The 22750-nt window shown below is 36.4% G+C and overlaps 2 protein-coding genes and 1 long non-coding RNA gene across 3 annotated transcripts; 2 read left to right on the top strand and 1 right to left on the bottom strand.

The window, feature by feature from the left end:
* Positions 1 to 6105: 6105 nt before the first annotated feature.
* LOC142241679 (uncharacterized) lies at positions 6106 to 7355 on the bottom strand. Its single transcript, XR_012723756.1, has 2 exons — positions 7253 to 7355; positions 6106 to 6332 (listed from the first exon to the last, which is right to left on the bottom strand). It is a non-coding gene; the product is annotated as an uncharacterized LOC142241679 (long non-coding RNA).
* Positions 7356 to 14737: 7382 nt separating this feature from the next.
* On the top strand, positions 14738 to 17322 carry LOC142239754 (uncharacterized). The gene is made up of 5 exons (XM_075311530.1): positions 14738 to 14889; positions 15651 to 15779; positions 15843 to 16446; positions 16549 to 16643; positions 16713 to 17322. The coding sequence occupies exons 1-5, from the start codon at positions 14738 to 14740 to the stop codon at positions 17320 to 17322; spliced, it is 1590 nt and encodes a 529-aa protein (XP_075167645.1).
* Positions 17323 to 17994: 672 nt separating this feature from the next.
* Positions 17995 to 19419, top strand: LOC142239753 (uncharacterized). Its single transcript, XM_075311529.1, has one exon. The coding sequence runs from the start codon at positions 17995 to 17997 to the stop codon at positions 19417 to 19419; it is 1425 nt and encodes a 474-aa protein (XP_075167644.1).
* Positions 19420 to 22750: the final 3331 nt, after the last annotated feature.

The raw sequence follows: 22750 nt of genomic DNA, 5'->3' as shown, positions 1-22750 counted from the left end.
TGCCTTCGAAACTAAAAGAAAAAATGTTTATCGATTTAGTTTAGCCATTTTATTTCCATTAAGTTAAATTTTTGTGTGAAATAATACAATTTACTTGTGTCAGTAAAAAATCCTAAACTTAAAGCAGTTAGGAATAGTTCATTAACTAGAATAAGGCATGGAATTTTACTAATACTGTTTTCTTCGCTAGGTATAAGAATTTACTACTGAACAAGAAAATTGTATTCACTGTTAACAAAGCATTCGTAAAAATAAACAAAAACCGATCTAAAACCAAGTTTCCTCAAATTTAGTAAAATTTCTTATAAAACGATAACACTGAATTCCTTTATTATAGAATATCATACATGCGAATTACACTTGGCATAGAAAAATATTTTAGTTCATTTATACTAAGAAGTATTCAATCCTTTTAAAACTTAAGGAGACACACTTGTTAGAATATAGGAAATTTTCTATATTTCTTTTATCTACCTGTAATCGATACCTGTCATCGATGTAATCGATATGTTCGCGCCTGGGTTGTGTTTTAGTTGGAATCGCGTTGTTATGCTATACGGAGGGATTGTTAAAAAATAATATAGTAAAATAATATAATAAATAACAAATAAAATATATAAAATATTTATTATTTTAAATTAAGGCCGGTACTATGTTCATTCTTGCGAAAAATTTTTATGGAAACCATTATTTCGCACATAGAAAGCGGCGTTTTTTTAGGTAGCTTGGAGCGCTATTTTACAGGGAGCGATATTGGATTAAGTTGGTGGTTGTTGCTTGTTTTTACAAAATAACATTTTATTTTTCCTTGGGCAATTGATCTGCTATTCCTTTGATCCTTTGTATAGTTTCGGAACAAAAATATGGTCCGTGTTTGATTTATAAACCCGCACAAATAGTTTTTAATAAATAAATTATTTCTTAATTCACATTGCAAATGGCGCCGTGCTATAAACGTCAGTTTTTCAACACGAAAAAACAAAGTATCACAAATGGAAAAAATTTCGCAAATTTTTCGCATTTTTTGGTTTTGTATGGAGTTTCAACGCGAAAACCGAACAGAGTACCAGCCTTTAGCGAAAAAAATTATGTTCGTGATGGTGTAACGGGTTGGCTGATAAGTTTGTTTCTTTTTTACATGTATTCCATATATGTTCGGAAGATTCCGAAAAAAATGTTCAACATTACATTGTAGTATATTAAATTTTGAACTGTAAAATGTGTCTTATTAAAGGCCTAAAGTCAGAAAAGAACAGTGTTTGATATAAACGAAATGGACTGTGTTGTTGTTTCAAAAATAACTTTTTTTTTTGAAAAAATAAAAATTTTGTAACAAACGAATTTTTTTGGTGATAAAAGTTTAAAATTTTCTTAGCAATTCAAAAAATGGACCTTTTCCGCCAGAAAAGTTTAAACCATTAAAAAAATAAAAGAAAAACGATCGAAAAATGACAAAGTTATAAGCAATAGAGTGAATAAATCCGATGTCAAATCATGCAAATATGAGCAACTCACCCACTTAAAAATGCCTCTCGGTCTCACAGAAATGCATTTTTGTGTGGGTGTTGTCGGATTCGTTCACTCAATAGCTTATAACTTTATCATTTTTCGGTCGCTTTTCTTCTTGTTATTACTTACGTTAGAGTATCACCTATACGACCATGAAGAGAAACCGGACGTTTTCAAAATGTGGCTTTTTCACATCAATATTTTTTTAACCACTTAACTTATCACAGATCCAATTATACACGATCATTCATCATCTTAATACCTTTCATTTAAGTAACGATATAATCGGACGTTTCTAACTCGAGATATAATTTGTTTAGTAAAAAAGCATAAACGTAGAAAGGCCTCTGGGGAGGGGGCTTAGACCCCCCCAGAAAAATTTTAGATTTATTTAATATCTTAATAATGCTGCGAAAAAGCGTCGCCAAAAAAGTAGTGAAATGGTCTAGAAGTGGTGCAAAATTGGCGGAGAAGCAATGAATGTAATATGAGCTTGTCATAGGACAAATGTCCACCGTTTCAACAGCCGTTGCAATGAATTTGCATCACTTCTTAAGGTGAGATCCGAATTCAGTGTTTTGAATGTGAATTAAAAAATTATGTGATATTTTCCCAAAAAAAAAAATAATTTTTTTATTGTTTTCATGATTTTTAATGCATTCTGACTTGTTTGAAACGTTTATCCTCGAATAATTTCCAAAATTATCGATTTTTCTATAATGGATTTAGCAGTTTATGGCAAAATTTGAATAATTTGTACCAATTTATTTTTTCTTACTCTTTTCTTAAACTATTTGAAAAAAAAGAAAACAAAAAATCACACAATAAATATGAAAAAATGAAGTAAAAAAACTTCCTGTGTAGTTAAAATAATTGAGGACATATTTGGAAGTGCTTTTAAAGTTGTGCCTTTAGACCAACTCACAATTTTTTTGCTGGGAAAAGTGTGGAACTACTTTTAGTTGCTTTATTATAAATTAATTGTCGAGTTATTTTGATGTCTAATTTTTTATTCAATTTTATGAAATAAAACATTAATTGAACCTATAAGTTCAGTCTATAAATTTTTAGCTAGGGGGGGGCTATAGCCCCCCCTAGGAAAATTGTCTAGCTACGCTAATGAAAAAAAAGAGCGAAAAACTAAAATAAAATTTCGAATTCAGCAGATCAAAATACATAAGAAAAGTCGACTCTCATCAAGTGTACATTTTTAGTGTAATTAATAAATTAATTTTAATCGCAAGATACGACTGAGATCTCAATAGATTGAATGAACAATGGTTAGTTGGAGCCTTTTGAAATCTCGAAAATTCTACCCGATTTTACTAACCGGGTGGACAGGTGCTAGCAAAGGTAGATATGCTATCTACCTAATATATTTGACAAAATTAGTCTTTTATAAGGGCATTTGGTCATTAGTTTTTGTGGCCTTTTAATATAACCAAAAGTGAAAATATCAATTGTCGAAAGTCAATTGTTTCAAACAATTGACTTTTTTGATATTTTGAATAGTATTCCTACAACACTTTTGTTATGGGTATCAAAAACATCGCTGAATATGTCTATGTAGGAAAAGTTATATGTATATTATTCCGTGTTACTTTACTGCAGTTTACTTCACATTTTCTGATTCGTAAAATCTTGTAAATTCGGAAACGAAATCTTAGACAAACGAAATGTCTCTTTATTACTAAGTAGATTCTTTAACAGAAAATAAAGCCTCACTTATGGCAAGCGTTGCAACGATTAATTCTAACGTTAAAAAATTGTTTCGTTTATCTATAATTTCACTTCTTTCAGTGTGTTTCTGACTAACATGAACCTCCGTTAGTGCTACATTAGCTAACGAACTTTTAAACCGTACTATGGTCATATCTGTCATCTTACCCTTTTTATTACATATGCAAGTTAGGAATTTATCTGCGAAAAATTTTCAGTTAAAGTTAAGTAGATAGAAGATTTGCTTTCTGTTAACTGGCACTTAAAGCCTAAGGGAGCTACATGAAAATGGCCGTAAATATCTTAGACGATCATTTTTTTTGTTACAAAAATTCGTATGTATTGATTATTTGGATTTTGATCATTTTATGTATGTTTATATTATAATAGCGTGTATATATTATAGTATTAATATATTATAGAACTTATAGTTGATTGTGTATATGCTCTTGTTGTTTTTTAATGTAAGTTGAAGTACTAAACTAAAACATAGATTATGTAAATATTTTTTTTGAAATATTTGAATTTCAGTTTTAATATAAGCGTATTCTTTAATTTTATTGTTCAAAATACACCACACTCCGTTGTAGAATCTTTTCCAACATTAGAAACTTAGAAGTGCTTCTGAAGCACATTTCTAGGACAATTGGTGGCTGTGATTTCTTTTGAAAATATACTTAGATTATATTTATTTATGGAAATATACTATGTTTATAAGAACAGTCAACATTTAACAGTCATTTCGATATGATTCTCGATTGGAAGAAATTAAGAGTAGTTTTTGGCATGCATCAAGTTTATAGCGCAAGTCTCACAGCATAAAACTATCAAAATAATTTGAAAAATTCTATATCATCAATAACTAAGTGTCCTAGTGTAGAATAAAAAAAAATCGCATTAATAATGTGTGTGTGTGTTTTTTTTTTTTTAATATTCAATAATCCTCTTCTATAGACTCTAAAATCGAACTTTGACTAAAAAGTATAAAAGCCACATTTGAATTGAAAGGTAAATGTGTTGTAGCTCCTTCTGTGCTTAAAGTTCGAAAAAGTCGAAAGTTTCGGTATCAAAGTCGATTTTTCAATGATCACATAAGGTGACATCGATTTTTTTAAAATCGCTTTTCCAATTTTTAAACTAATTAAAAAGTCGATAAGAATAGGCTATACCAGCGTCACTCTAATGTATAAATTTGTATAAGTGTGTGAATATGCAAACTAGTGTCGAAAAATTATTAATTCGAATTTTTTCAGATGTTTTGTTAATGGTTGCACGAAATCATAACTCCCACATATCATGAAAACTCTCTTAATTATACTATGAATTAATTATACTATGAATTCACACAATTTCTGTTACTCACATATAACGAGGGGATAACCAAAGAGCACTTAAAAAGGGGAAGCTAATGCCAACTTAACTTTAGAAAATTAGTTGACTTTAGTTAAATGTGCCCAAAATTAGTAAAAGTTCCATATTTAAATAATGAACTAGAAATAAGAAAAAAGTTGTATACAAATACACAACACAATTTTACTAAAAAATAATATAGTTCATATTTGTCTAAAATTGAGTTCATAAGTCTCCCAAAAGGCTTTGAAATTCGTATGGCGCTAAAGACACTTTAACAATTTTTAAATCCAATTTTTTTCCTTCAACATACGAAATTTTCTTAAAGAACTGATATTGATATTCAGTTCTTAATCAACAAAATCACTGTTGCCCTGTGTAATAAGTTATTATTTTTAATAAATTTTCTTCAATTTGACAAAAAGTATAAAGATATTTGTAACATGTTAATTTTTTAAAATAAATCTACATTTTCTTTGATGGTGCACAGAAAAATATATCACCAAAATATTTCCAATTAAAAAGTTAATTGAAGTTGAAATTTTGTTCAATTAATGAATTAATTGGTACAATTAACTTTTTAATCAAGATAGAAACATTAAGTTAATTAAGTCAATGATTGAACATTTTAAAATTTTTAATTAAGAAGTTAATTGATACAATAAACTTTTAATCAAATTCGGAAGACTAAGTCAGTTAAAAAAGTGATTAACATTTTTTTAAATTTTTAATTAATTTTTTTTTTTCAAACAATCAATTGTTAATCCAAATAAAAATTCTAAGCCAATTCAAAAGGTAATTAAAAATAGTTACCTTTTTTAATTAATGAATTAATTGAGTTTTGCAATCAACATCAATTAAATTTTTAATTGAATCAATTAAAAAATTAATTGAAATTTGGTAATGAAATCAATTAATTTTTTAATCAAGATATTTTTCTATGCCCAATTAAAACTGTGATTGATACTATCATTTTCGTGATTGAAAACATTTCAATTAAAAAATTAATTGGATCAATTAATTTCGTGATTGAATCAGAAAAATTTTTCTTGTGTGTGGATTCACTTTTTTGGGGTGAGGAAATATTAAACATATTGATAATCACATTAATAACAATTTTGGCATCAGTTGCTAATGTTCAATAATGAAGTAGCATCACGAAATATGGTCAATAAGGTTGAAGGAGTAAACAAGTTTTACAATAGGTAACTGATATAAGAACTTCACATAAGAATGTTTTTATTATGTGAATTTTTGTTTTTATAGGGAATTATTGTTTACACGTTTCTTATGCATATGGGCATTGGAAAATTCTTTTAGGAAAACTTGTAGATTTTGGAAATAAAAAAATGACATTTAATAATTTTGTTCGTCCTTAAAACAAAATAAAGTAGTATTTGTAAATGAAAGAAGGAATGTGAGAAGTGCAGCGACTTAAAGCAGTTACGTTATGTGGGTGACAGACCGTACAACCATTTTCTTTGTATAGATATAGATATTCACTTATTTTGTATAAAAAAATCACACTTTTACCCAAGTATTATTTCTTTTTTTAATATTAACTTTTCAGGGAAGATAGGAGTTAATATAATGTCTTACAAAACATGTAGATTTTCACAGCTCTTTGATTTGGATATATCGCTGAGGCAAATTTTATGAAGTATTTCCTTTGCCATTTGCAGTGATATATGGGTGCGGGATGTTTTCATCTTGGAGGTACTCGCCTTTTTCTCCCTCGACTCCTTCAAGCGCATCTAGAGGTATGACAAAGAAAAATAAAAATTTATTTTAATATAAGTAACTAAAAATTTTGAAATTATTTTTTGTTTGGTTTGATATCTTATGAGCTAAACAAATCTTTAACGGGAACTCCCATGAAATAAATCATTTCTCAATCCGTTATTAAACGTTTATTTCAAGCTTTGGTAGTGCTGCGAGGAGATTGAAAGTGAGATTTAAAGCTGGTAATTCTAAAGGTATCTTAAAACCTTTCGATAGAGATTCTCGATATTTCAGATAGAATTAAATCGATAAATTTTAGTCAGTCAGCCATTTTGTTTTATTTTCATTTATTTAAGTAGTTTAAAGCCTTTGAGATGTAAATCGTTTTAGCGAAGTGCAATTAACTACTCTAACTGATGTTAAAGTAATAATTTGGGCCTGCTTTCTTATTCGTTATATACGTGGATCCTGAATATTTCGGTTGTGCATATTCACCGCGTAGTAACATATAAAGTTATCAAATTAGACGAATAATATTAATAAGCAACAACAATAGCATTTATACATGATACGTAGGCCAAAGATAATAAAAGAGGAAGATGGGAGATTGGCTACTGAGCACATCAAACCATTTACCACATTAGTTTAATACTCGAACCAAACGCGTATACGACAAGTATTGACATAGCATTCAAATGCAAATAAAAAGAAATTAGGAGCACGAAATAAATTTCCATAAAGGGGAAAATGTAATTTTTTTTGTTGTTGCCTAAAATTTAACATTGTTTCATTAAGAAAATTATATTTTTCATTTAAAAAATAAGAACGAAAAAAAGAACGAAAAATGCAACATTTGGTATGAAGCAAGCCAATCTCCCATCTTCCTCAAATCTATAATCTTTGACGTAGGCTGCCCATGTAACCTTTTATCATATTTATATTGGAGTAGTACCTGTTTCAAGACTCCAACAAGAAGTTCATCTACATTGTGCTGAATACCACTAGAAGTTTCAATGAATTTAACATCACGGGAGGCAGCTAGAGTTTTTCCATCTGAAAATTAATAAAACATTCATGCATTAGGAGAACAAAGATAAATCGTATTAATTTTTTCTATGAAATACTTCATATATCACAACCACTATAATTTATTCAAAGACTAGAATAGAAATCGTTTTCTTAAAAATCCACTAGACGACTTTCCATACCTTTGTACCCGATCCAAATTGACATTGTTGGCAGTTAAAAATGACATTTTGAGTAAAATCGGGATCGGATTATATGGGGGCTATGCGCAATTATTGATCGATAATAACAAATTTTTGTGTAGCGCAATTTTTAGACACAACATTTTTAAGTGCCACCATATAATTTTCATAAATGAGTAAAAAATGTTTGTGACATAAATTTTAATATGTAAGAACATGCAGAAATATATATAACTTAGAAATATATTGTTACAAACTGATACTTCTAGATTTAAGTTTATTTAAATTAGTTTCCGTTAATATAACATTTCAAATTGTAACGATAAAATTAAGTCATCACTTGTTAGAATCATCTATTTACTTTCTTAAGCTTCTTTTGTGTTCTTAGTTTCTCAATCGCTCTTAACCCTTTCACTACTGATGTTCACTTAGAAGGACATTCGAAAAAGACACCAAATTCTATTTTCCCACTTAGTTTCGATTTATTTCTCGATGTTATTTTAAAGTAGAGGCTTTCATATTGTCCATATTGGTGAGGTCTAAAATACATTTTTATAAACTTCTTTAACAAGAAACGAAAAATACGAAAATTTGAGACAATTTTTGTACTGTATGTTTCTAGTAAATGGACATTTATACAAAAACTATAGCTGATATTTTTACGGGTTCTTTTTTGTATTTTTTCTCACACTTTGAAAGATATTATAGGCTAAATAGCGCTTATTTTCGTAAGACCATTTGGTCGCAATTCACGAATAAAGTTTTTAGAACAAGCTCATATAGCTCTTGAAGTAATTGAGGTAGGTTTTCAAAATGACAATTTTTGTTCTACATGCTGTTAGTACAAGTAAAAAAGAAGAAAAATAAAAGTTTTTATCATTAGGTTTATTTCTGTAGTGAAAGGGTTAATTCAGTCAAAAACAATAACTCTAGGAAGATAGGAAATTGGCTACAGAGGAGATCAAACCATTTACCGTGTTAGTTTCATACTCGAACCAAACGCGTATACGACAAGTATTGACATAGCATTAAAATGCAAATAAAAAGAAATTAAGAGCACGAAATAAATTTCCTTAAACGGGAAAATGTAATTTTTTGTTGTTGCCTAAAATTTAACATTGTTTCATTAAGAAAATTAAGTTTTTCATTTAAAAAATAAAAACGAAAAACAAATTTAAAAAATTACAAACATGTATGGAACTAACATGGTAAATGCAACATTTGGTATTACGCAAGCCAATTTCCTATCTTCCTAGAGTTTATTGTCTTTGCTTTGAATTCAGTAACCCCGTTTGTTTTGTTATTCTCATTGCCTATTGTTATTGTTGCAGTAATAAGAGCATAACCACATGTAAATATGCGGTAATGTATGTGTGCGACATCTAACAGATGAATTACAAGTTGCTTGTAGATTATTCCAGATGGTTATAGATAAGACTAGATAAGACATAGGTTGGGTTTGGTTGGGTTTGGTGGAAGCCCGATGTATCAGGCTCACTTAGACTATTCAGTCCATCGTGATACCACATTGGTGAGCTTCTCTCTTATCACTGAGTGCTGCCCGATTCCATATTAAGCTCAATGACAAGGGACCTACTTTTTATAGCCGACGCAGGTCGAAGCAGGAATCGAACCCACGACCTTGTGTATGCAAGGCGGGTATGCTAACCATTGTACCACGTTGGCTCCGGAAGGTACTAGCATCCACTAACTCCGCTCCAGGTTTTATTAAAACACCGGAGGGCAATTTGACAACGTCCAGTTAGGAGACGCTGGAGGTACCATTGGACACACATTTTCCTGGAAATCAGACGGTCGAACCATGTTCTGGTGGTGCCACAGGGGCTCAGCGGTTGTTTCTTATCGAGGAAATTGTATCGGAATCCAGAATAAAATGAGCGTAAAATAGATTTGGACCATTCAAATCCCCCGGACCTGATAGAATTACTGCGGTTGTCGGCGATATATATGTAGGATGCATCAACTTAGCATATATCCCAGGAAAGTGGAGGGAGACAAAAGTCGTTTTCATACCTAAAGCGGGAAAAGCCTCTCACTCGAGTGCGAAGGATTTCCGACCAATCAGCTTACCCTCATTCCTACTTAAGACTGATAGATATTTATCTTAGAACTAGCGTCGATTAAAGTTTGCTCTCGAAACGACAGCATGCATACTCACAGGGCAGGTCTACTGAGACCGCTTTGCATGAACTAGTCAGCTTTATTGAAAGCTCACTATCTGTCAATGCATACACAATCGTGGCGTTTCTAGACATCGAGGGGGCATTCAATAACGTCCATCCGAGCTCTATATTAAATGGAATAGGTATACTTAGGCTGCTAGACGAACTGTTAATGAGGAGATGTATTTCGGCCACAATAGGACAAGCAAACATTCAAAGGTATGTGAACAGAGGCACTCCCCAAGGAGGAGTACTAACACCTCTTCTTTGGAATGTTGCTATAAACAACCTTCTGGTTTCTCTAGAAAAAGAAAGGATAAAAGTGGTGGCATACGCAGACGATGGCGATCTAGCAGTTAGGGGAAAATTCCCATCCACAATCAGAGATGTCAGGCTGAAATATTAGCAATAAGAGAGGTGGCGAATTGGCTGAGAAGTATTGTTCCAACAAATGTTGGCATTAATAACATATATACTCAGACAGTCAACCTGCTATAAAATCCTTGGACTCTGTGTTCCTCAACTCGAAAACGGCCATCGACTGCCGCAAATCTCTCAATGAGATGGCTGAGCAGTACAATATTCACCTAATATGGGTGCCTGGCCATAGGAACATACCGGGGAACTGCGAAGCGGATGAGTTGGCAAGGCTAGGGACTACCTTACATATTCCAGGGGAACTAGAATCTGTTGGTATGCCCCTGGCTACCTGCAAGCTCATGCTGCGTGAGAAGGCTGTTATGATGGCAAATGTTCGATGAGAGAATTGCAAGTGCTTTAACGACACCATGCACATATGGCCCCATTTAAACTTAAACCGCACACTAGATATGCTAGTGTTCTCGAGACGTCAGATATCACTCCTGATATCTGCTATAACGGGTCGCTGCCTGATAGGCGATTTTGCAAAAACTATTGGCGCGAAGTATAGTGACTATTGTATGAACTGTCATGATGCGGAGGAAAAGGAATCAATTAAACACCTCTTGTGTGAGTGTCCTGCATTTTGTGTAAATCGCAAGCAACTTTTAGGAGCATATAGCTTTAGATTACTGGCGGATTTGGAAAACGTTAACTTAAGCAGTCTGCTAATGTTTTTGGAACAATTTGGTTGGTTCAACAAAGAAAAATAATCAAACAGGTTCAGCGGTTAAAACTATAAGTGCCCATATGTAATAGGTACTTTTAGTTAATGTGGTATCACAATGGACTGAATAGTCTTAGTGAGCCTGAATCTTAGTCGGGCTGCCACTTTAACCCATCGATACCATCTGAAATTTAGCTACAGGAGGGGGGCGATCAGAATCTCCTCCATATTTATAACGCTGGTAATCAAAATTGTACACGGTACAAATGTACACCAATTGCCATACAAGGGCTTCTTGGCGGAATTTGTGATACGGGCTATTGTATAGCTAACAGAAATTCGATGGTAATTGCTGAAACCACGCGTGTGTTCAATTGTAAAATTATGGTGGAATCAAATTAGTAATTTTATTATTCCAATTAAAATTTAATTGAATGGTTAAAATCCTTTTTTTTAACCTATTGAGATTTTTGTTTGATTATTTTTATCAATGTTTAATATTTTTCTTACAAAGAAAATATTGTTCTTGCTATTGAAATTTTTAATTGCTAATTGTGCTTATTCACCTTGTGTTAATTCTACCATTATAATTATAATTTTGAAGTTGTTGTTATTTCTTGAAATTGTTAATAATTTTCGAGTTAAATTTGGATCGGTCCTGTGATATTTATTTGTTTTGTTGCATATTTATAGCCTTCAAATTGATTTCAATTAAGTCTTAATTAAAATCTAATAGGTATTAGGCTTTGTATTTTTTTTATGTAAAAGAATAGTGGATAGATCTGTAAAATTATTTCCATATTTTTTGTTAACCAAGTTAATAGGATTTATTAAATGTTTGTCATCAATCACAACAGTGAGGGCCTCCGCACATGCAGATTGAATGGGTAAGTGGTCACCTACACAGAAAAAAAAAATTCCGTAGTTAAACTAACGCTAAAGTTAACTTATTTTTATTGGAAAAAAATTATTTGCTTGTAGTTAAATTTTATTATTTTTATCGAAATTTTCCACAGCTTACTGAAATCTCACTTTTTAAGTATGTCTCAAAAATTTTATGAACTAAACGTGAGTATAAAGTTCAATGACCGTACACATAAATTCAATATGAACTAAAACAAATGAAAATTTTCGTACGATTCCCAAAAATAGTAAGAATGAACTACTGTATGGTTAAAATGGTCATGATTTGGCGCCAATGATTTTCTTCTTTACTTTTAGTTAATTTTTTCTTCTATGAGATGATCTAATTTCGTGAACTGCAGTTAAAAAGAACAACAGGGCATTAAAATTTCCTGGTTTTAACAACGCTTTGTGGAAATCTCAAATGTGGAGTAAAATTTATTTCAATTTTCGTGCGTGGTAGTTCATTCTTCCTATGAAACAGTTCACTTTTTTTCGGTGTATACAGTTTCCCAATTTTTATAAATTTACCTAATAACTTGGTTGCTTGATAACTTTTATCCCTTTATATATTATTCATTTACTTATAAAAATTTAAGGAATCTAATTTTTGAATTATTTTTGTTGTTGTTGTAGTGTGATCATTCACACATCCCATTCATTTTTGTTGTTGTACATAAAATTGCATGTTAACATTCTAAACATTTTTAACATACGCTGCATCTGCACTTAACATTGTTTTGTTTACTATGTTGGTTCATCAACATACTTTGTTATTCGATGACTGCATCAACATATGCATATGTCCAACTGACCTATATATTATTGCCATTACTCTTAAATAGAACATTGAACTAAACAAGAATATGGTCAAATGGGTTCAAAGCAGAGCAATGCTGCGCAGTCAGCATAAATGCAATTGTAACGTAAAAAGTGAAAATAAGAATGAGAAACACATGTGTGTAAGAATGTGTGTAATCCATGACTTATCATTGGTCAATTCATAAATGTAAATATGTATTATTAAATTTAAGACTGAAAAATGTAAAATAGTTTTAAGAAGAAATTAGTATAAAAGAGGGACCTTGAGCCCACAGTAAACGGAATTGACTTAGACATTTAACAACTTGATCAATTCCTCTACATTGTTATCATAATGAATTGAATTATCTTTTAAATCGAAGGAGAGCCACAGAGGAGGGATTTTTAGAATGGGGTTCCAATAAAAACATAATTTAAGATTTTGGAACATTGGTCGGTGTTTAAGTTAGTATAAAGATTAATTGGGTTTAATAGTGTTCGTTAGAACTTGTATACTAATTTTTGGTACATCCCTGCCAGAGTAGAAATGTCATAATTCGAATATTGATTTATCTTGTCAAAAGCCCCGCCTTCCGCCATCTTGGTTGAGAGCATCTCTCACTTACTTGTTATCGATCAGCCAATTGGTGCGGTTGCAACTTTATCCATATCGTTGGAAATTATAGGTAATATTGTTTACCATTTTGTATTTATTTAAAACCTTTCAATAAAGCCTCCTGCTTTTATTATATATCGAAAATACTAAACTATCGTGTTTTTATTTTTCTTTATATTTTCGATATTTTTCGCAATCGGCGAATATTTTGGTCCATTCGTACCGGATAATTGGACTTCGGAGCGGAAGAATTGGTTTTAACCGGTGTTTTCTTGGTTTTTTGTCTAGTTACAGTCCACCTGACCTGGTCATCCCCTTCACCTAAACTCAAACTAATCATTTCATCATCCTCAACATCTATTTCAGTGCATTTTCCTTTATAAAGTGAGTTCGCGGTCGGTGCAACAACAAATATAGTGGTCGTCCGTCCATTTAAAGAAAAAAAGGTTGTTTTACAACGCTACGCGATCGTTTTTTATTGTAAATATTCCTAAAAGTGGTATACAAGTTCAGTGATATCAGTGAATATTAGTGCTTTTTGATTTTAAGTGGTTTATTTGCTTTTATTTGCGTGAATATATCGTTTTTCAGTATTTTTAAGTATATTTTCATTTGCCGACGGCAAAACGCATTAAAGTTTGTTGTTTTTGTTATTCCATTTTGCCGTCTGTCCAAATAATTTCGGAGAGAAATAACTTAAAGTATTTATTTTCACCACTTTCGTATACTAATATTAACTCCACCTATTTATCACTCTCTTTGTTTCGTATATTCACCACTTTTTCGCGTTTTTCTTTGCTGAAATTCCATTAATTTATTTTTATTTCGTTCATTTGCATATTTGAGAACATACAAAAGCTTTTGTTTTGTTTTGTTCTCATCAGTGTTGCGCTTTTGGTCGATTGCTTGGTGTAGTGACTAATCGGACACTTCTCGTACTATCGTGTTATCGGTTATCGATCGTCATTTGAATTCTTAAGGGGCTATACACTACATGTACTACCCACATTATAATTCAAGTTGAATTCAAAGGTTTGGATATTTCCCGGTTTGAGTCGGGACTTGAATTAATACTCGGTACACTTTGAAATTTTTACGCTCTCACACTGAGAGAAATTATTCGATCGTTGAGATATATGGTGAATTTTGAATATTTATTTGACAGGTATTTATTATTATTATTGATTTACTTATACTTTTTTATTATTATTATAATTTTTGTGCCAAGCGTTCGGGGGTAATATTTTGTGCACCCTACATTCAGTATTTTCGGTTTTTGGAAACGTTTGATCTTTTTGTCGGATTTCAGGAGTTTGTGGCCTCGGATTAGTTTTTATAACTCGAGATAAAGTGCGTTTTGATATTTTGGCTACGGATTGATTTATTGATAGCGAGAATTGTGTTTTTTATTTTGGTCTGAATTTGATTTTCTTGTGCGGATTTTGCTATTTTTATTGAACGGAACCTTGTTTTGAGTTTGGTAATTTCATTGGCCGTTGCTTCTTGGCTATATTGTAATTTCGTATTTGGTTACATTCTTCAATTTGGTAGTTGAACTTAAAGTTAGGATGTCTCTCCTTTTGATCGCTTTATTCGCGTTTCGGACGCTCTTATTAAATTCCACGCCCATTTTAATGACATGAAGGATGAGGATTTAGATGTATATAGCCTCGAGATTCGAAGTGAGAAATTGGGGAAGTTGTGGACCAAGGTTCAGGATTCCTTTGAGGAATGCTTGGCTAGTTTACAGGGTTCCGGATCAACGAATGATATTAAATCGGTGGACGGGAAGTATGATGCGTCCCATCAGGCATATATGAATTGTTTGTCCGCAATAAATCGGAAGTTGGGCCAGTTTCGTCGCCGGTTTTAGGGGTGAAGTGGCCGTGGGTGGCCCTCCACTTTGTGATGTATTTGAGGGCAATTTTCTAGATTGGCCTACGTTCCGGGATTTGTTTCAAGCGGTTTATGTTAACAATTCAAGATTAACGGACGTCGAACGTTTGTGTCATCTTGTGCGGAAGACCAGTGGCGAAGCTAGGGAAATTGTCTCGAAGTTTCCGCTGACACATAGAAGTTTCGACCTCGCGTGAAGGCCCTCGTTGATGTATACGGCAATAAGCGGATTCTAATTCACAATCAACTCAAGTCTCTCTTTGCAATTTCGTCAGTAGCGGTAGAGAATAGTGCGGGTTTGAAATCGATTCAACGCGGAATCAATGGCTGTCTTTCGGCATTGAATACATACGAGGTTTCGGCCGATAATTGGGACCAGATACTCGTTTTTATTTGCCTTCAACGTTTGCCGCGGATTACACAGACTCTTTGGGAGCAAAGTGTTAGAGACAAATCGGCCCTTTAGTCGTGGGCGGATTTGGACGCTTTTTTGTCCGAAAGAGTTCGTACGTTGATGTGTTTGCATGATTTTTGGGAGGACACGTCTTCGAAGCGTTCTCAAGAGAAGAAGATCAAAGCGCATTTTGCCAATGCGTCTTCTTCTAAGTCGTCGCGTGCTTCATCGGAATTTAATGCGCTATTTGCCCTAAACATAGACTTTCGGCTTGCGTTAAATTTGGTAAACTGTCGGTATCGGAACGTTATACAGTGGTGAAACGTAATCGGCTGTGCTTGAATTGCTTAACGAAAGGTCATGAGATGAAGGATTGTCCAAGTAAATATTCGTATTCGAAATGTAATTAGAGACATCATTCGCTATTGCATCGTGATTCTACGCCATCTAATAGCGCGACTTCGGTGACAAGTTCGACCAACACGTTGTCGAGTTCAGCGGCTAGTTTTCAACCGAGAACTACGCCTTCGGGTGATCAGCCGCAACCTTCTACCTCGTCTGCGTGCCTGCCTCGTCAGGCATTTCATACGACGCAAAATAGGGCCGTGCTGTTGGGAACTGCGATGATTAATATCATGCACGATGGGGTTTCATATCCGGCACGCGCTTTGATCGACCCCGCTTCAGAATCTTCGTTTCTGACGGAACGCTTTCGAAATCGGGTGAAACTGCCAGTTCACGCGGCTAACGTTTCAATTTCGGGGGTGAACAGCGCTATTTCGGCCAAATGGAGTAAAATGTATAATTTGAAAATCGGATCTCCACTCAACGCGTCGGTTTTGTTGGAGACAACGGCAATAGTGCTCCAATCTATATCAGGAAATTTACCTTCTTTTAGGGTTTCGCAGGAAGTGTTATCTCAAATTCCAGATATTCGTTTAGCCAATCCGACCGGTCTACATTCTACTATGCGCGGATTTGTATCCGAGAATACTCTTGGAAGGTTGCGTGCAGATTGTGGCTCAATCATTGATAGCACAAAACAGTGTCTTCGGCAGGTTAGTAACAGATCCGATTGCTCCATCGCAAATTCAGACGTTTACGACGAGTATCGTGGTTAATGAGGAGGAAAGTTTAAATTTTTGTCCCCCTCCGATAAGATTGGTAAGGAAAATTATGTTTGGACAACGCGCAGAGATTCGGAAGGTCGATATATAGTTTCACTGCCGCTAAAGGAAGAGTTCGGTCGTCATGGGTATTTGGGTGAGTCCCGTACAACTGTTTTGAAGCAATTTCATCGTAATGAATCGTAATTATTGAAAAGACCAGACGTGAAATCAGTTTATGAAAGTGTTGTTAAAGAGTATTTGTATTTGGATCACATGAGGCCTGTATCCGCCATTTCTTCAGGTGATACACTCTCGTGTTATCTTCCACATCATCCGGTCAATAACCTCGAGAAGAAGACTTTGAAACTTCGCGTCGTGTTTAATGCGTCCAATAAAACGTCCAACGGGAATACTCTTAACGATATTCTTCACGTCGGTCCCACTTTGCAGCAGGACTTAGTCCTTCTTATTGTGCGATGGCGAATTTTCAGATACGTGTTCAACTGCGATATTACGCAAATGTATAGGCAAATTCGAGTGGACTCTTCTCATGCTCCGTTGCAGAGAATTATTTTTAGGGATTCTCCGACAAGGACAGTCCAGGACTATGAACTACAAACGGTGACCTTCGGTGTAAATTGTGCACCATATCTCGCGATACGGACACTGTTACAGTTAGCAGAAGATACTGAGAAGGACTTTCCGCTCGCTGCCGATATATTACGTAAATGTATGTACGTTGATGACGTTTTGACCGGAACTCATGGCCTTGAAACCGCGATAATGGCTCGGGCTCCCAGCCTCCGAGTGGGAGAAATTTGTTGATAGTTATCCGGATGTCAATTCGATAAGTATTCCTCGGTGGATTCGTTACACGCCATGCGCTTTGGCTGAACTTCACGTATGCCTCGATTAGGGCATACGCGGGGGTGGTATGTATTCGAGTTTTGACCCCAAACGAGATTGTCGTTAATTTCCTATCGTGCAAGACGAAAGTTGCTCCGTTGAAATCGGTTTCTTTGCCTCGTTTGGAGCTTTGCGGCGCTGTTTTATCGTCCGAACTCGCAAAAGCGGTCGTTCGGGAGGTCGATTTTGATTTTCGTCGAATTTATTGTTGGACGGATTCGACTATTGTTCTGGCCTGGTTAAAAAAAGACTCCTTCGACTTGGACAACATTTGTCGCGAATAGGGTATGTCGCATTCAGGAGAACGTCGGTGGTACGAATTGGTATCATGTGAGGACGGAGGATAATCCTGCTGATCTTGGCATCCGGAGTGTGTCCCCATCGGATTTGGCCGCCTCTCGGATTTGGTGGCATGGGCCTCAGTGGCTATCGTGTAGTCAATCGAAATGACCGGTTCGTAACATTTCCTCTTTTGATAGCGACGTAGAAATTCGGTCTGTGAAGGCACATGCTTCTTTCTTTAATTCATACGAGGATGTTCTCGATAGGTTTTCTTCTCTGGATAGAGCGTTGCGTGTTGTCTCATATGTCATGAGATTCTTCTATCGGACGCATCCCGCTCATAAGCGTAATTGGAGCTATCTGAGTCCCAGTTTATCCTCGTCGGAAATTAGGGCGACTAAGAGCCGTTTGATAGTGTTGGCTCAGAGGTTAAATTACGGTGATGAGTATAGGAACTTGATGAGTAAGTCTTCGGTGGGAACTGAAAGCTCACGGGTTCCATTGAACCCGTTCCTGGATGAAGGGGGTGTTATGCGGATGCATTGTCGTTCAGAGCGGCATCCCATAATTTTGCCCTATGGTTGTCGATTCACCAAACTTTTGGTGGAATTCGTTCATTTGATTTCCATTCATGGAGGAAATCAGTTGATGTTGCGCGTTCTTCGTATAGAATATTGGATACCTCGTGTGAGAAATCTTATTCGATCGGTTATACATAGGTGTAAACCCTGTCTTTTGGGGAAGAAACGCGTTTGTAGTCAGGTGGTGGCTCCTCTTCCTCCGGAAAAGACTGTTCTCGACAGACCTTTTACTACGACTGGCGTAGACTATGCGGGTCCCTTTGAGGTGAAGTCGTTCACCGGGCGTTATTGTCGCATAACTAAAGGTTATGTTTGCGTTTTCGTGTGTTTTGCTACTAGGGCGATTCATTTGGAAGCGGTTTCCGACTTGTCGACTGCCAGCTTTCTAGCGGCATTTCATCGGTTTGTTGCTCGTAGGGGTTGTCCTGCAACCATTTTCTCGGACAATGGGACGAATTTTGTCGGTGCGTCTCGGAAGCTGGAACGAAATTTCCGGGAATTCATTAGGGGAAGCAGTGATGTCGTGTCCTCTACGTTTGCACACCAGGGCCTATCGTGGCGATTTATCCCAGCTGGTGCGCCTCATATGGGAGGCCTTTGGGAAGCTAGTGTGAAGAGTTTTAAGTTGCATTTCAAAAGGCAAGTAGAGAATATTCGTTTCACGTTTGATGAGTTTTCGACGATGTTGGCTCGTATTGAGGCTTGTTTGAATTCAAGACCTCTTTGTCCCCAGTCGGATAACCCGCAGGAAATTGACGCTCTGACCCCGGGTCATTTTCTTATAGGTGCCCCTCTACTCGCCCCTGCTGAGCCTGTTGTAACCGAACAGCCTCTTTCGTTGGTGTATCGGTTTCGTAAGGTACAGGCTCTTGCACAACAGTTTTGTGTTCGTTGGAAAGAGGAGTATTTGAAGAATCTGCATATGAGATATAAATGGAAATTTCCCCCGCGCGATGTTATGGTAAATGATTTAGTCGTTATTCGTCATGAACAGCTTCCACCAACTTCTTGGAAATTAGGTCGAATCGTATCGGTCCACCCGGGCGTAGATGGTCATATTCGCGTCGCGGATGTACGTACGGAGAATGGCGTTGTTAGGCGACCTATAGCTAAGTTGGTCCCATTGACCGACACTTCGGCGAGCCTTTTGTAATTCGTATATTTTCTCGCAGTAAAATACCTCGAGCTTCGCCGACGACTTGGACATTTTTGAGGATATTATGGAACAATTGGATGATGATACTGCGTGCCCTCTTGGTATGTCGGAGGTCGAACAAGCGCTGTTGGAGGAGCCGCTGGCGATACCTTCTCCTACCAGTCCGGAAGTTCAGCTATCTCCCCAGAAAATTGAGAGTCCTCCTCCAGTAGTTGTGGAAGAGCCCGTGGTGGCGCCTGCTGTTGTAGAGGCTCCTAGAGCACCTGATGTTGCTCGAACTCCTGCTCAATTGGTATGCAGGGTTTGTGGAGGTCGTCACGCATTGCGGCGGTGTCGAAAGTTTCTCTCTCTTTCGATTGAGAGGCGTATACGCATGGTGGTTCGACATCGCTATTGTTATAGGTGTTTAGCACAGACCCACCAATTGAAAGATTATCCTTGCCAGCGTAGTTGCCCCAGTTGCTCCGGGAACCACAATGTTTTGTTGCACTCTACGGCTACAGTGCCTCGAAACGAACATGGAAACTCGAGGTCTGCTCACCGGATTCGTAGTGAGGTCCATACGAATCATCCGTCCGATCTTGCTGTGGCACGGCCATATTCCGGTTTTGGCGGCGTCGGACTTCTGCCCCTGCAGAATGTCGTTACTCTGGCGCCCAGTCTCGTAGTCCGAGTGTCCCCCCATGGTGTGTCCGTTCCGGTCCGTGCAGTAATCGACAACTGCGTGCGACAAAGCCAAATCTATCGCTCTATGGTTGAGAACTTAGGGATCTCGGTTACAAATATTGGGGGGGTCCAATTTTGCCGGTTGACAAGGAATATTTTTTGGGATTTCCTTTGGCAGATCCGCAATTTTACAGAGTGGGACGGGCTGCGATCGTTTTTGGTCTTGAGGTGTATGGGCGAATCATTACTCATAGGGTGTATACGTCGCCCGGTCTTCCGGTGGCTCATTGCACAATTTTCGGTTGGGTTCTGTCCGGGTTGTGTAACTGTTACGGTAAATACGCCCCCCTTTTGGGTTCTAACGGCCCCTTTTTGGCCGTCGCTTTATTTTTGTTTCTCTTCGCGAGAGCCCCCTTTTTTGGGGTTCTACCGGGCCCCTTTTTGACCCATCGCTACATTGTCGCGAGAGCCCCCTTTTGACCTTACGTACTCATTTTAATGAGTTTTTTTTTGTAATCTAGTCTTAAGCTGAATTTGAAAAGAGGAATGAATAAATTGGATTTATGGTAAATGAACTGAAAGAAACTCACTTTGCACTGCACTTAGCCTCATTTTGTATTTTAAGTTTAGTTTTAGTTACAACATACCTTGATGTTAGGTTGGGAGCCACCGTGGTGCAATGGTTAGCATGCCCGCCTTGCATACACAAGGTCGTGGGTTCGATTCCTGCTACAGCCGAACAGCAAAACGTTTTTCAGCGGTGGATTATCCCACCTCAGTAATGCTGGTGACATTTCTGAGGGTTTCAAAGCTTCTCAAAGTGGTTTCACTGGAGTGTGGAACGCCGTTCGGACTCGGCTATAAAAAGGAGGTCCCTTGTCATTGAGCTTAACATGGAATCGGGCAGCACTCAGTGATAAGAGAGAAGTTCACCACTGTGGTATCACAATGGACTGAATAGTCTAAGTGAGCCTGCCACATAACCTAACCTAACCTTGATGTTAGGTTAGGTTAGGTTAAAGTGGCAGCCCGATTAAATTTCAGGCTCACTTAGACTATTCAGTCCATTGTGATACCACATTTAACTAAAAGTACCTATTACATATGGGCACTTCTAGTCTTAACCACTGAACCTTCTCTATTATTAACTTTTGTGGAACCAACCAGATTGCTCCAAAAACATTAACAAACTGCTTAAGTTAACGTTTTCAAGGTCAGCCAGTAATCTAAAGCTATATGCTCCTAAAATTCGCTTACGCCTTATACAAAAAGCAGGACACTCACACAAGAGGTGTTTAATTGATTCCTTTTCCTCCACGTCATGACAGCTTATACAATAGTCATTATACTTCGCACCTATAGTTTTTGCAAATTCGCCTATCAGGCAGCGACCCGTTATAGCAGATATTAGGAGTACTATCTGACGCCTTGAGAACACTAGCATATCTAGTGTGCGGTTTAAGTTGAAATGGGGCCATATTTGCTTGGTGTCGTTACAACCCTTGCAATTCTCCCATCGAACATTTGCCATCATAACAGCATTCTCACGCAGCATGAGCTTGCAGGTAGCTAGGGGCATACCAACAAATTCTAGTTCCCCTGGAATATGTAAGGTAGTCCCTAGCCTTGCCAACTCATCCGCTTCGCAGTTCCCCGGTATGTTCCTATGGCCAGGCACCCATATTAGGTGAATATTGTACTGCTCAGCCATCTCATTGAGAGATTTGCGGCAATCGATGGCCGTTTTCGAGTTGAGGAACACAGAGTCCAAGGATTTTATTGCAGGTTGACTGTCTGAGTATATATTAATGCCCACATTTTTTGGAACATTACTTCTCAGCCTATTCGCCACCTCTCTTATTGCTAATATTTCAGCCTGAAAAACACTACAGTGATTAGGTAATCTTTTCGCTATTCGAATTTCCAGATCTTTAGAATATACTCCGAACCCCACTTGTCCATTCAATTTGGAGCCATCAGTATAGAAATCTATATATCTTTTATTCCCCGGGGTCTGTGTACACCACGCCTCACTGTTGGGAATTAGAGTTTCAAACTTTTTGTCGAAAAGTGGTTTTGCCAGGGTGTAATCCACTACGTTAGGCACATCTGGCATTACTTTGAGGACCGAACTATGACCGTACATTTTTTCCGACCACAGCGATAGCTCGCGCAACCGCACAGCCGTTGTTGCAGCTGACTGTTTGGCCAAAATGTCTAAAGGCAATAGATGTAGCATGACATTAAGGGAGTCTGTTCCTGTCTTACTAAATGCGCCTGAGATACATAAGCTCGCCATACGCTGAACTTTATCTAAACAAGTCGGTTTCTGAAGTGCCGGCCACCAGACTACAACACCATATAGCATTATAGGTCTAACCACTGCCGTGTATAGCCAATGCACAATTTTTGGTCTTAGTCCCCACTTTTTCCCTATTGCCTTTTTGCACGAGTACAAAGCTACCGTGGCTTTTCTCGCCCTCTCTTCAATATTAAGCCTAAAATTCAGCTTCCTGTCCAAAATAACGCCAAGGTATTTTGCACACTCACCAAAGGGAATTTCAGTACCCCCTAAGGAAATGGGCCTAACCGTGGGAGTTTTGCGATCTTTGCAGTACATGACTATTTCTGTCTTTGCTGGATTTACACCAAGACCATTATC

Source organism: Haematobia irritans, chromosome 5 (assembly GCF_050003625.1).
Source record: "Haematobia irritans isolate KBUSLIRL chromosome 5, ASM5000362v1, whole genome shotgun sequence".
In the NCBI taxonomy this organism is placed as follows: domain Eukaryota; kingdom Metazoa; phylum Arthropoda; class Insecta; order Diptera; family Muscidae; genus Haematobia; species Haematobia irritans.
This window is presented reverse-complemented; position numbering and strand designations above follow the sequence as displayed.

What these genes read in the sequence shown, in the direction of transcription:
- LOC142239753 (XM_075311529.1), top strand. Translation starts at nt 17,995, where the DNA reads ATGAGATTCTTCTATCGGACGCATCCCGCTCATAAGCGTAATTGGAGC.
- LOC142239754 (XM_075311530.1), top strand. Translation starts at nt 14,738, where the DNA reads ATGAAGGATGAGGATTTAGATGTATATAGCCTCGAGATTCGAAGTGAG. An exon ending in CAAAACAGTGTCTTCGGCAG is followed by an intron (nt 16,447 to 16,548) that starts GTTAGTAACAGA and finishes CCCTCCGATAAG; the next exon opens with ATTGGTAAGGAAAATTATGT. An exon ending in GAAGAGTTCGGTCGTCATGG is followed by an intron (nt 16,644 to 16,712) that starts GTATTTGGGTGA and finishes ATTATTGAAAAG; the next exon opens with ACCAGACGTGAAATCAGTTT.